General features: G+C 35.1%; 1 protein-coding gene across 1 annotated transcript; it reads left to right on the forward strand.

The window, feature by feature from the left end:
• Positions 1 to 245: 245 nt before the first annotated feature.
• Positions 246 to 2,755, forward strand: LOC141705544 (uncharacterized). The gene is made up of 2 exons (XM_074508453.1): positions 246 to 506; positions 1,913 to 2,755. The coding sequence occupies exons 1-2, from the start codon at positions 246 to 248 to the stop codon at positions 2,753 to 2,755; spliced, it is 1,104 nt and encodes a 367-aa protein (XP_074364554.1).
• Positions 2,756 to 14,479: the final 11,724 nt, after the last annotated feature.

The following is a 14,479-nucleotide window of genomic DNA, read 5'->3' on the forward strand; positions in this document are numbered from 1 at the left end:
TAGTGTTGGGTTGTTCCAAACCCTAAACTGTAAGATCTTGGAGTTGGTTGTGTATTCTTCTTTTAAAATGTTGTAATAGTTATATTTAATTTGCTGTTTAAGTTGGGGGTGTGATAGTAACTAACTCTGTAACTACCAGATGGTCTGCATTTTTGAAGAACTTAATACAGTTAAAGCAGAGGGGGATGACTTACAAATCTAACTACATTCCAAATTACATTGATCAAACTGAATATGCTGTCGATATGCCTATTGGAGGAGCCAAAGTAGAAAGGATTCTAGGAAAGAAAGTCTTTACATTTAATCCTGATGGAAAGAAGATTAAATTTATGGAACTGGATGATCTATCTCTTGGGAATTCGAAGCTACATTATCTCAGGGCATCCATCTACCAAAATGATGAATCAATAGATGGGCTAAAAGATATCAAACAGAGGATACAATGGCACTTAGATGTTATGGAAGAAAATCTATTGGGAAAGTTCCTTGAAGAAGCTGAAGACTGTGTTAGAGTTCAGAATTGAAGATAAATTCTGATAATCACTGATAATAAGAATGTATATGTTTATTTGATTTCTGCATTTAGATAGTTTTTGACATGGTCAATTAGAACTTGTATATACACTACAAGAAAAAGGTGAATAGACATCATATAATAGACATCGGTCGAATGTGCCACTGATGTCTAAACTATTATAGACATCATCCCGTGAAAATACGATGTCTATGTTAATATACATCGCTTTATTTAGAACCGATGTCTATATTTTAAAAAAAAATGAACGCAGCAAAACCCCCCATTTTTTTCCCTCCTTGGCCAATTTTCCCCCCTTAACGAATTCACTCTCCCTCTCTTCAAACAAATTAATTAAAAAAATCTAAACTAAAAACTAAAAACTAAAAACGCCCTCTCTCTCTCAAACTCTCTCTCCCTCGTCAATCTCTCTCAAACTCTCTCCCCCTCTCCCGTCACCGGTTCTCTCCCACCCAAACTCTCTCCCTCTCTCCCACTCACCATCTCTCTCTCGTCTGTCTCAACCTCTCTCTAAAACACATAAACTGTTTATCTCTCTCTCTCTCACTCTCAAACTCTTACCGGAATCTCGCTGTTGTTTTGCCGTGGTCTCGGTCATACTCTCTCCGACCTCTCGTCGCTGCTGCAATCTACTCAACCAAAGCAACTGCGCTCACTTTTTGTACTCTCACATTCGCACTCAAATTAGGTTTATTTCTCCTCCTTTTTCATTTTATAAACTTGAATTACCCTGCATGTTAACCATTAATTTAGAATTTTGAAATCCCGGATTTGAAAATTATGTGTTTTTAAATTGAAACCTTAGATTTGAAAATTGGGGGTTTTTAAAATTGAAACCCTAATTTATACTAGGTGGATGTTGATCTGTAATTATCTTGTTGCTTGTAAATTTTGGTTTTGATTTTACATTTGTTTAATTTTAATTGTGCGTAATTGTATCTCTCTGTTTTGACATCTGTAATTACTTATAGGATAATTGCATTTTAATTGTATCTTTCTATTTTTCAGTGTTATTCTGTTAGCAATGAATTAGGATAGTGGTACAAAAACATTGATAATAATTTTGTCAATTATTATCCTAATTTATGTTTGATATTTATGTTTTACTTGTTTTATTTTAAAATTAGATAGTGGTACAAAAAAATAAGTAGGAATATAATAAATAATATTAATCATATAAGTTATTAGACTAAAATTTTAGTGATATACCAGGTGGTTTTATATGGACAAGTCTTGGATAAAAGCCGATAGGGATTCTTTGCAATATGAGAATGGTGTCGAAAATTTCTTGATATTTGCCGAGGAAAATGCTAAAAACCCAAAAAAAATACCGTGCCCTTGTGCACGCTGCGTTAACTTCAAAAAATTTACTGTAAGATAATCAGGGGTCATCTTTATGAATCTGGTTTTAGTTTAGGATATTTGGATTGGATTTGGCATGGAGAAGGGGTTGCTAGTAGTACTCAGTCATCAGTTGGTAGTACTTGTCCTGGTAAAAAGCCCGCACCCCCTTCAGAAACATATAATGTATGTCAAGCAACATATAATGATAATGAAGATTGGGATAAAGAATCTGATGACTTTAAGAGGTATGTTGCTGATGCGAAACAACCTCTTTTTGAGGGAAGCGAGTGCACTAAACTAGAGTCAGTCCTCAAATTACATCATTGGAAGGCTAGGTTTGGAGTTAGTGATAAAACCTTTACCGATCTTCTTGAATCCATTGGCTCTTTTCTTCTTAAAGAACATGTGCTTCCAGGTAGTATGTATAAAGTTAAGAAAACCTTAACTGATTTAGGACTTGAGTATGTCAAAATCCACGCTTGTCCAAATGACTGCGTGTTATACAGGGGACCAGCTGCCGACCCTTTATCTGAGTGTCCCAAATGCCATCTTTCTCGTTGGAAAATTGTGAAAGATGGTAAAGTTAGGGTTAATGTTCCAGCCAAAGTGATGTGGTATTTTTCGATAATCCCTAGATTTAAACGACTGTTTAAATCTGCTGCTACTGCTAAATTATTGAGTTGGCATGCGGAGAATCGATTTAAAGATGGAAAGATGCGTCATCCATCTGATTCTCCTACTTGGCAAAATGTAGATTGTAGGTGGCCCGAGTTCAGTAGCGAGGCTAGAAATATACGCTTAGGATTAGTGGCCGATGGTATAAATCCACACAACTATGGATTAAACAATCGGTATAGCTGTTGGCCGGTCATGTAAGTAATGTATAATCTTCCTCCATGGTTATGCATGAAGAGGAAGTTTATGATGTTATCGACATTGATTTCTGGCCCGTATGAGCCTGGAAATAACATTGACATATATCTACAACCAATGATCGATGATTTAAAAAAATTGTGGGAGGAAGGGGAACCAAATGTGTATGATGCACATAGCAAATCTGTCTTCACTTTAAAGGAAGTTCTGATGTGGACAGTAAACAACTTCCCAGGATACGGAAATCTGTCATACTGCATAAATAAGGGGTATAAGGCTTGTTCAGTATGTGGTGATAACACTGTCGCTAGATATTTAAGTCATAGTAGGAAAATGTGTTATCTAGGCCATCGTCGGTATTTAGATGAGCATCATCCTTATAGGAGGCAACAGATAGCATTTGATGGATAACAAGAACTTGGTTACGCACCTGAGCCACTTAGCGGATAAGAAGTGTTAATGCAACAGCAGCAACTTGAATTTAGTTTTGGGAAGGGGGGGAAGGCGAAAAAGGTAGAGTATGCATGGAAAAAGAAATCAATTTTCTTTGAATTGGAATATTGGAAATTTTACCACGTGCGTCATTATTTAGATGTTATGCACATCGAGAAGAATGTGTGCGATAATATAATTGGGACACTACTTAATATGAAATACAAGACTAAGGATAGTGTTTCCTCTCGTCTTGATATGATTGATATGGGTGTAAGGACTGATTTAGCTCCTGAAATAGGTGAAAAGAGAACATACTTACCTCCTTCCCCTTTTACTTTGTCTAAAAAAGAAAAAAAAACTATGTTGACATCATTTTCCAGTATGAAACTTCCATATGGACATGCATCAAATATCAGAAACTGTGTATCACTAATTGATATAAAGTTGTATGGGCTGAAGTCGCATGACTGCCATATCCTACTCCAGCAGTTACTACCGGTTTGTATTCATTTCGTGCTTCCAAAAAATGTTAGGGTAAGTATAATAAGATTGTGCTTTTTTTTCAACTCCTTGTGCAACAAAGTCGTATATGTGTCAAAATTGAGTAAACTCCAAGCAGATTTGATTTTGACCTTATGCGAGTTGGAAAAAACATCCCCTCCATCCTTTTTTGATGTTATGGTATATCTCACAGTCCATTAAGTAAGGGAATTGCGGTTATCCGGACCAGTTTTTTATAGATGGTTGTTTCCATTTGAAAGATTTAATAAAATATTAAAGAGCTATGTCCGAAACTGATTTTATCCAGAAGGTTGTATAGCTGAAGGCTATCTGAAGGAAGAATCAGCCGAGTTTTGCACGGGGTTCTTTAGCAAGAGTAGTAGAACTGCAGGTCTTCATAAAGATGATGACAAGTTTTCCGGTCCAGTAGGTCGTGTGACAATGAAGTCTATTACCGAAAAAGAATGAGATGAGGCACATCTCGCGGTCCTTCTTAATAATCCTGAAGTGGAACCATACGTTCAGTAAGTAAAATATTCATAAGTATATTTATAAGTGTATTAGTTATTTTTAGTAGGTGGTTCATTCTATGTACTTGCAATATTTTCAGATTGCATAAGGAACACTTGGAAAGAATTTACCAAGGAAAAAAAAAGAGTGTACAGTGGCTTTTGGGAGAGCAAAATCGACAATTTCCCGATTGGTTTCAACAAAAAGTTAGTTTATATTCTTTTTTTATTTTATTAAAAATTTATGCAAGTCGTGCATTTAATTGAAATTAACTTTTATGCATCCTTACTTTACTTGTAGGTAAGTATAGAAATGAGGGAAAATTCTACAGCCGTGTCTGAAATAATTAGATGGTTGGCTGGAAAGCCTTCATTTTCAGTGCTGACGTATGGAGGCTATATTGTTGATAGGGTCCGTTACCATACGAAGGAGGGAGATAATGCTAGGGTAGTTCAAAATAGTGGTGTTTTATTAGTTGTTAGGACAGTCCAAGTGTCTAGTGCTAAGGATGTAAATCCCGTAGAGTGTGAGTTAACATTCTATGGGATTGTACAAGAAATCTGGGAGTTAGATTACCATACATTCAAGGCCCCTTTATTTTTATATACATTGGCAGCCACTAATAGAGGAGTCAAGTCTGATGATCTTGGTTTTACGCTCATGAACTTCAATCGACCAGGCCATAAACAGGACAAATTTGCCTCTGTTGACCAAGTCAGCCAAGTCTTTTATGTCGAGGATCCATGTGATGCGAATTGGTCAGTAGTGTTATCGTCAACAACTAGAGATTATCATGATGTGTACAATGAAGATGTGAAATAAGAGACCTCCTGGAATCCTCCCCCATTCTATTATGATATCCCTATGTGTGATCCTACTACTTGTGATGATGATGCAAGTGTTAGCAATAAAAGACAAAATGTAGAGGGTATTTGGGTGAAAAAGTCATAGAATTATAATTATTATGACTTGTACTTGTTTAATTAGTTTTATTAAATTAAATTTCAATGAACTCTCTTTTTTGGCTCCCTGATTATACTTTGTAGTTATGATTATTGTATTATGTGATAGAAATACGTGTATTTGCACCTTTTGGCTCCCTGATTATAATGACTTGTACTTGCACTTTGTTTCATTATAATGTTTTGATTTTGCTTTAAGTTTAATGTTATAATTATTTTGCTTTTTCATAATAATTAGCCTTAAATTTTAGGTATTTTTCATAATAATTAGCCTTGAAGTTATGTTAGAATTCTAGGTATTTTTCATAATAATTAGCCTTAAATTTTGCATAATATTGTGGAATTATAACATAACTGTGTACTTGTTTTAATTTTGATAGTTTGTCCAGATTGAAGGAAGACGAGATAAATGGCACCGAAAAAGCAAAAGAAATCAGCAAAGGCAGGCTCAGGAAATTAAACAGAAAATGCATCAAAACCCAAGATTAGAGCATCTGGTACTTGTTATAATCATGAACCCGAGGCATCAGAACCTTAACTGGAGGAGTCCGAGCAACCCGCAGTTACCTCAACTGGTGCAGTGACAAGAAGTTCTGTAGGTACTCGAGGGGTATGCACAATGCACAAAGTAATGGTGAAGAAAGTGCGTGGGAAAAAATTTAAAGTCACATGTGATCACTGGGAATTCCTAACGGGGAAACCAGGGCCCGACTACAGTCCTATATCGGTATGTTGGTCAGGACTACAATTCCAATTGATATTGCTAATTGGACAAGTGTAGATCCTGAATTAAAATCAAAGATTTGGATAGATATTCAGGTACTCTACAACCCCTTCAATTTTTTTGCACTTGTTCTGTTAATTTCTTAATTTAAAATTGTTATTATTCCTTGTGTTTTTTACCAGTCAACATTCAAAGTTGGCCACACTGTGAGGACATTGTCCTAAAGTCTGTGGGCTCTAAATGGCGACAATTTAAAACCAATTTGACGAGGAAGTTTGTGCTTCCGTTTGTTGGAGACAAGAAGAAATTGAATAAGCCACCAAAGAGATATGCTTTTGTCAGTAAGTCAACATGGAAGAATTTTGTGAAGCAAAGGACTGATCCTAGTTGGATGGTATATTTTATTTTATTGGACTTTTATAATTCTCCAATTGTTTTTCCCTTTCCTGTTAATTTTGCACATCAGTTTATGTAATTCTATAAATTTGTTTGTAGGGAATTCATGAAGCGCAGAGTGAAAGGGTTTCGCAGAGAAAGTATCACCATCGCTTGTCTAGAAAGGGCTATATTGGTCTAAAGGAAGACGAAGTAAGAACAAAGTCAATACTGTCTTATTAAAAAAATTGCATTTTTAACATTTTGCTGCACATTTTGAACAGATCAAAAAAGGAAAGTTATGTTGGATTTTAGTCGCAGCGGAGGCATGGCAAAACACTTTTACACATATAAAATCCAAATAAAAGCATATAAATCGTGGTAAAAACATAGGGATCGATTACTAACCTTTAATATGCGATCCAAGAGCAACGATCAGAGATCCTTAGCAGCTGCTCCTCAAATGTGAAGCACTCCACCGGTATCCACCAAGAAAACGACGTTAAGGAGGAGGAGGAGGTGGAGAGAATTAGGTTTTATTAAAAATTGGGGTTATAGGTTAGAATAAAAATAGGGTTTATAATAGTATATTTATAGGCAAAATTTTCAGCTGAAATTTTCCCATAAATATTATTATTATTATCCCATTTATTATTCTCATTAATAATTAAAACACATTTTAATTATTAATCCTTTTTCTAAACACTTTAGAAATAATTCTCTCTATTGATTTAATTTCCAAAAAATAAATCCTTTAATTAATAATATTAAGAACTTTTCTTAATTAATTTATAATCAATTAAATCTCATTTAATCAATTATTAAATTTGCCAATTAATTATTTATTTCATAAATAAATAATTATTAGCCATTATTAATTAATTCCTCCACCATTAAATCATTCTCTTTTTATGGTGTGACCCTGTAGTTTCAATATTAAGCCGGTAGTAGAAATAAATAATAATAAAACTATTTTATCATTATTTATATAAATTCTCTAATTTATTAAATATGATTAATTAAGTAATCACATTTATTCTATATCGTGAGGGATACTTCTCAGCATATCGCGACTATCCGGATAATATGAATTCACTGCTTAGAATACCAAGAACCTATTCAGTGAATAATTACCGTACAATAAACTCCTTCTACCCTATAATGTCCCGATTAAATATAAGGCATGGATCTCGTGTCAAGTCTATCTAATTCAATCACTTTCTTACCATTTACTATGCGTAGTTCTATGCAAATTAGAAACTCCTTTCTAATTTCATTCACTCTGGCCAGAGATTCCTGAACTAGCATAAGTGGATCAGCCTTGAACATTCGCTTCCTTCACTGGAAGGGGTAGATCCTTTATTGATCATACACTATCTTCGTGTACAAATTCCTATACCCAGTAGAGCCCTAATAATTATTCCTGGAGACTAAGAACTAAACCAAAGCATAGTTCAGTGTACACAAGATGACTATGATGACCTCAAGTCTAAGGATACTTGTACAACTATCACTTTATGAACAACTGCTGACACGTGAGTGAACTCCATCAGTTGTTCAGCTGTGCGAGTCATGTTCAGTGAACTTATTCTATAATAAGCACCTACATACTAGCTATAGTGTCACCACACAAATGTCTATGAGAAAAGACATCCTTCATAATGAAGCAAGCATAGTATGTACTAATCTTTGCGGATTATTAATTACCAGTTAGTAATCCTACGACCAGGAACTATTTAAGTTTAGAGTTATCATCTTTTAGGTCTCACTATTATGATCTCATCATAATCCATAAAAAGCTTTACTCTAAACTATGGTATATCTTATTTAAACACTTAAATAGATAAAGCCCATAATAAAAACAAAACAAGTCTTTTATTAATATCAATGAAATCAAAACAGATTACACAGGAAGTTATTCCTAAATCCTAATACATGATTGGACTTAGGACATATTCCTTTCAATCTCCCACTTGTACTAAAGCTATTCACTCTGGTATCTAATACCCATCTTGTCTTTATGACGATCAAAGTGACTTTCAGAAAGTAGCTTTGTGAGTGGGTCTGCTATGTTGTTATGTGTGTCAACTCTAATTCAATGCAACACAAGAAATGTTATCGCTCTCTCACTAACCCTTTTGTAGACACATGGTTCATCTACGTTTTTCATAAAACCAAACTCTTTGATTGTCTCATCAAAACGGATGTTCCATCTACGAGAAGCTTGCTTTAAACCACATATGGTTCGCAGCAGCTTACACACTAGGTTTTCATTTCTCTTGGAAAGAAAACCATCTGGCTATTTGCCAGATATCATAGTCGTAGTAAGCAGCATTCGCAAGCAAAATCTGAACTGATTTTAACAGGGCTACAGATAAAAGGTTTCATCAAAGTCAATCCATTGCCTTTGTTTGAATCCTTTTCCCAAAAGCCTGGCCTTAAAGGTCTCCACCTGGCCATCTGCTCTAATCATTCTTTCGTATACCGTATACATAGATTCCATTCCGGATTTCATGGCACTATGCCATTTCTCTGAGTCAACACTACTCATAGCCTCATTATAGGTCACAGGATCGTCATCATCAATGATCGACAACTCATTTTCATTCTCAATGACAAGGCCATATTACCTCTCAGGTTGGCGAGACACTCTCTCTAACCTACGAATGGGCTGTTCCACAGTAGGTTGTTTAGTCAGAACAGGTGTTTCCACTCGATCTGTAGCAGTTTGTGCTTCTTGAACTTCATCAAGTTCAATTTTGCTCCCACTGTTTCCTTCAAGGATAAACTCCTTTTCTAAGAAGGTAGCATGTCTGGAGATAAACACCCGATGATCGGTGTAAAAGTAATACCCTAAAGTCTCTTTAGGATATCCCACAAAACTACATTTTACGGATCGATATTCCAGCTTATCTGGGTTAACTTACTTGACATAAGCTGGACATCCCCAAATCTTAACGTGTTTAAGACTCGGTTTCCTTTCTTTCCATATCTCATACGGAGTTTGAGGAACAGATTTGGAAAGCACCTTATTCAGTAAATATGCTGAGGTTTCCAATGCGTAACCCCATAGGAATACTGGAAGATTTGCATAGCTCATCATGGACCGAACCATGTCTAATAGAGTTCGATTTCTCCTTTCAGATACCAATCTGGAGGAGTCCACTGGGAGACTATACCATTTACTTTGAGATAATCTAGAAACACTCCATTAAAGTATTCACCACCTCGATCTGATCGAAGAGTTATAATACTATATTTGGTTGTTTCTCCACTTCATACTTATACTCTTTGAACTTTTCAAAGGCTTCAGACTTGTGTTTCATCAAACACATATCCGAATCTAGATCTATTATCCATGAAAGTAATGAAGTATGAAAATCCACCCATGGCTTGCGTAGACATTGGTCCACATACATCTGTGTGTACCATTCCTAGCAAATTTGCAGCCCTCTCTCCATGTCCACTAAATGGAGACTGCAGTGCCACTATAAAGTGAGATTTTCATCATCCCTTTTCTTTTATTAGTTTGTTCAATCTGAAGTAAATCATGCTCTATGTCATATATATACAGACCATTATTTAAAGTATCACATCCATAAAGAATATTATCTCTAAGAATAGAACATTCATTATTCTCAATAATAAATGAAAATCCAACCAAGTCTAACATGGGAATAATATTCCTCACAATCGAGGGAACAAAATAACAATTATTTAAAACAATAGTCTTGCCCGTAGGCATATGTAAATGAAATGATTCCACATCTACAACATCAACTCTTGCTCCATTTCTCATCAGTAGAATCACCTCCTCTTCCTCAAGAGTCCTACTTCTCCTTAGTCCCTGCAACAAATTGCAGATTTGAGAACCAGAGGCGGTATCTAATACCCAAGTAGAAATTTGGCTTAATGACATATTCACTTCTATCATGAACATACCTGAATCAGAAGCGGTAGTCTCACTACCCTTCTTCTTCTTCAATTCTGCAAGGTAAACCTTGCAGTTCCTCTTCCAGTGCCCCACCTTGTTACAGTGAAAGCAAACAACTTTGCTCTTGGGGTCTTCAGATTTTGGTGGAACCGGCATTTTCTCACCTACTTTCTTCTTCTTGGAAGGGTTCTTCTTCCTTTTCTTAGGATTGGAACCTTCACCAATTAGAAGAATAGAACTCTTCTTAGGGGGGAAATTCGATTCCGCAGTCTTCAACATGTTGTGGAGTTCAGGCAGGCTGACATCCAACTTATTCATGTGAAAGTTCACAACAAACTGCGAAAACGAACTCGGAAGCGATTGCAAGACCAAGTCTTGGCTCAGCTCCCCATCCATGGCAAAACCAAGTTGTCCAAGACGTTCAATCAAATTGATCATCTTAAGTACATGGTCATTCACAAATGATCCCTCGGACATCCTACAACCGAACAGCTCCTTCGATATCTCATATCGAGCTATCCTCCCTGCCACATCATACAACTCTTGTAGATGCATGAGGATAGTGTGAGCATCCATATGCTCATGTTGCTTCTGTAGCTCAATGTTCATGGAAGCTAGCATGATGCATTGAGCAACATTTGCATCATCTATCCACCTACGATACACAACATGTTCATCATTATGTGCATCACTAGCAGGTTCAGTAGGCTTAGGTGAGTCAATCACGTATTCCAGCTTCTCAATCCTGAGAACAATTCTAAAGTTTCGAAGCCAGTCAGCATAATTAGGACCAGTCAATTTGTGAGCATCCAGTATGCTCCTGAGTGATAGTGCAGAAGACATAATGTATATTGTAAATCTGTAAATGATAAACACATAACAACACTTAGCAAATATTCGATTTCATTTTAAAACACTATATGAATCGGGTCTTTATTCATAAGTGGCTCCCACTAGTTTACCTAATTTATTCAACCCCCTACGTTAAAAATTAAGCATTCATAATGTTAGTGGGAATAGGGATCCTACATTCCATTACACAACCCCGGCTGTGGCACGAACCACCATGTAATGTTCAATAGGCAGACAACTCTTGTCAATTACATCTTATGTTATTCCCTAATCAAACTTTAGCCTCTTGAATAATTGAGTCACGGTTGTGGCACGACAAACTCAATATTCTAAGTCAAGTCTAACCCAACATTCCGTACAATTGAATCAGTCCCCAAAGGCCCACGGCTGTGGCACGTACCGACCTTTAGATTCTTATTCAATGTACACATCTCTATGTAATAGACAAGTATTTCTTATTTCAAAATCAAAGCCCTCGGCTGTAGCACGAACCGACAATGATTCAAAAATAAGAACTACTTATCTATCATGTTGGAAGGCTATGACCGACACAAGCCCGTTGTGTCATTGGCCAATTACTACTTGATATTATTTAATTATAGAGGGATTATATTACGTTACAATCATAATCATATTATGAATAGATTCTTCCTTTTAAATTAAATATTTCAAATTAATAATCAATAATCAGATGATTCCCAGATCGGGTGGAGCATTGTCAAGAGGCGTCACTTAATAACCCTTTCTTACAGATAGAAATATGTTGTTAACAGAATCATCCTTTCTCTCATATCGAAAATTCATATTCAATTACGTGTTTCATAAACACAAGAATCTCATGATTGTATTCATAATATTATTATTAAGGTTATGAAACAATTTCACTATACTAGGCTATCTAACAAACGCCTTATGTTCATTTAAGTTCACCTAAATCTATCATCGCATGATAAACTAAGCACATATCACATATATAAACATGAATAAACATCAAGGTAGGCATGTTACATCATCTAGCATATTGGTCTAAGCATTATACATCTCTATGTATCACATGAAGCATTTAAAAGCAATCAAAACAGTTAAAACAGCTTTAAAACACTTTCGGAAATATAAACAGTTCAAAACTTTTACATAAACTAAAATTTGATCACCCCATTAGGTCCGTCTCGGAAAAATGAATCCAACGATATATTGCACGCCTAAAATGGAGTTACGAAACTCCCAGAAATTAAATTTAAAAAAATAATAGACGGGCTGTAATGCATTACAGGAACGCGTTACAAGCCCTGTAACGTATTCCGGTGATGCGTTACAACCCTTTTAATCCATTAAAAGGTGTAACACATTCCATGAATGCGCCACAGGGTGTAACGCGTTCCCGGAATGCGCGACACCCCTTTCTGCCGCCTGACAGCAGCCGCCGTTGCTTTCTTCTCGCACGGATTTCCGCGCCTGACATTCTCTGTTCTGGTCCTTGCTTTGCTTCCCGTGCCATCAGATAGACAAGCAGCACAGCAGATATATTCTCTTTACTGTAAACCCTTTACAGCAGCAATACAAACAAATATATATATACTATATATACATATATTTAATTATGAAATTTAATTGAAACAACTTCAAAAATTCATAATAAATAATCTATACATCATAAAATTATGAGAAAAATACCCAGACGATCTACAACACTTGTAGAACCCAGATCAACATTCAAAATTATTCTGAGAAACATTTCTCATCAGACAAAATTAATCCATGATATAACTTGTAAAAATCATAATTAATTCATACAAGCACATAAAATTCTGAAATTTTTACCACAGATCTATATGCATACAACCTATGCTCTGATACCAATGTTGGATTTTAGTCGCAGCGGAGGCATGGCAAAACACTTTTACACATATAAAATCCAAATAAAAGCATATAAATCGTGGTAAAAACATAGGAATCGATTACTAACCTTTAATATGCGATCCAAGAGCAACGATCGGAGATCCTTAGCAGCTGCTCCTCAAACGTGAAGCACTCCACCGGTATCCACCATGAAAACGACGTTAAGGAGGAGGAGGAGGTGGAGAGAATTAGGTTTTATTAAAAATTGGGGTTATAGGTTAGAATAAAAATAGGGTTTATAATAGTATATTTATAGGCAAAATTTTCAGCTGAAATTTTCTCATAAATATTATTATTATTATCCCATTTATTATTCTCATTAATAATTAAAACACCTTTTAATTATTAATCCTTTTTCTAAACACTTTAGAAATAATTCTCTCACTTGATTTAATTTCCAAAATTAAATTCTTAATTAATAATATTAAGAACTTTTCTTAATTAATTTATAATTAATTAAATCTCATTTAATCAATTATTAAATTTGATAATTAATTATTTATTTCACAAATAAATAATTATCAGCCATTATTAATTAATTCCGCCACCATTAAATCATTCTCTTTTATGGTGTGACCATGTAGGTTCAATATTAAGCCGGTAGTAGAAATAAATAATAATAAAACTATTTTATCATTATTTATATAAATTCTCTAATTCATTAAATATGATTAATTAATTAATCATATTTATTCTACATCGTGAGGGATACTTCTCAGCATATCGCGACTATCCGGATAATACGAATTCACTGCTTAGAATACCAAGAACCCATTCAGTGAATAGTTACCGTACAATCAATTCCTTCTACCCTACAATGTTCCGATTAAATACAAGGCATGGAACTTGTGTCAAGCCTATCTTATTTAATCATTAGCTTTCCCATTCACTTTGCTTAGTTCTATTTAATGTAAATTAGAAACTCCTTTCTAATTCATATAAATTGTTAACTAATTGTGCAACATTATAGGCCTTATCATTAAAATAGAATAAACAACTGTTTTTTATTTAATTAAAATAAAAACCTTTCTTGTCCTGACAAGAAATTGATTTAATGTATCCCCTAAAGGTAGGCACGTAATAACAATTTATCAAGTTCTCAATCTCGCCTATATGGGCAAAATTATGTATCGAGTTCATTCAACTAGAGAAATAACTTTTGCTCCAATTCTAACCCTATACCTGAAGCTTGACCATTGCTAATCTTCTTCTTTAGATCTTTCAAACAAGCTCAATAATTTAATTTCCAATTGTGTACAAATTCTTATACCCAGTAGAGCCCTTATAATTGTCCCTTGAGACTAAGAACTAAACCAAAGCATAGTTCAGTGTACACAAGATGACTATGATGACCTCAAGTCTAAGGATACTTGTACAACTATCACTATGTAAACAACTACTGACACGTGAGTAAACTCCATCAGTTGTTCAACTGTGTGAGTCATGTTCAGTGAACTTATTCTATAATAAGCACCTACATACTAGCTATAGTGTCACCACACAAATGACTATGAGAACAGATATCCTTCATAATG

This window comes from Apium graveolens, unplaced genomic scaffold (assembly GCF_009905375.1).
Source record: "Apium graveolens cultivar Ventura unplaced genomic scaffold, ASM990537v1 ctg9015, whole genome shotgun sequence".
NCBI lineage: Eukaryota > Viridiplantae > Streptophyta > Magnoliopsida > Apiales > Apiaceae > Apium > Apium graveolens.

Coding starts and splice junctions, on each gene's coding strand:
- LOC141705544 (XM_074508453.1), top strand. CDS start 246: ATGCCTATTGGAGGAGCCAAAGTAGAAAGGATTCTAGGAAAGAAAGTC. Junction 507..1,912: donor TTGAAGAAGCTGAAGACTGT/GTTAGAGTTCAG, acceptor ATTTACTGTAAG/ATAATCAGGGGTCATCTTTA.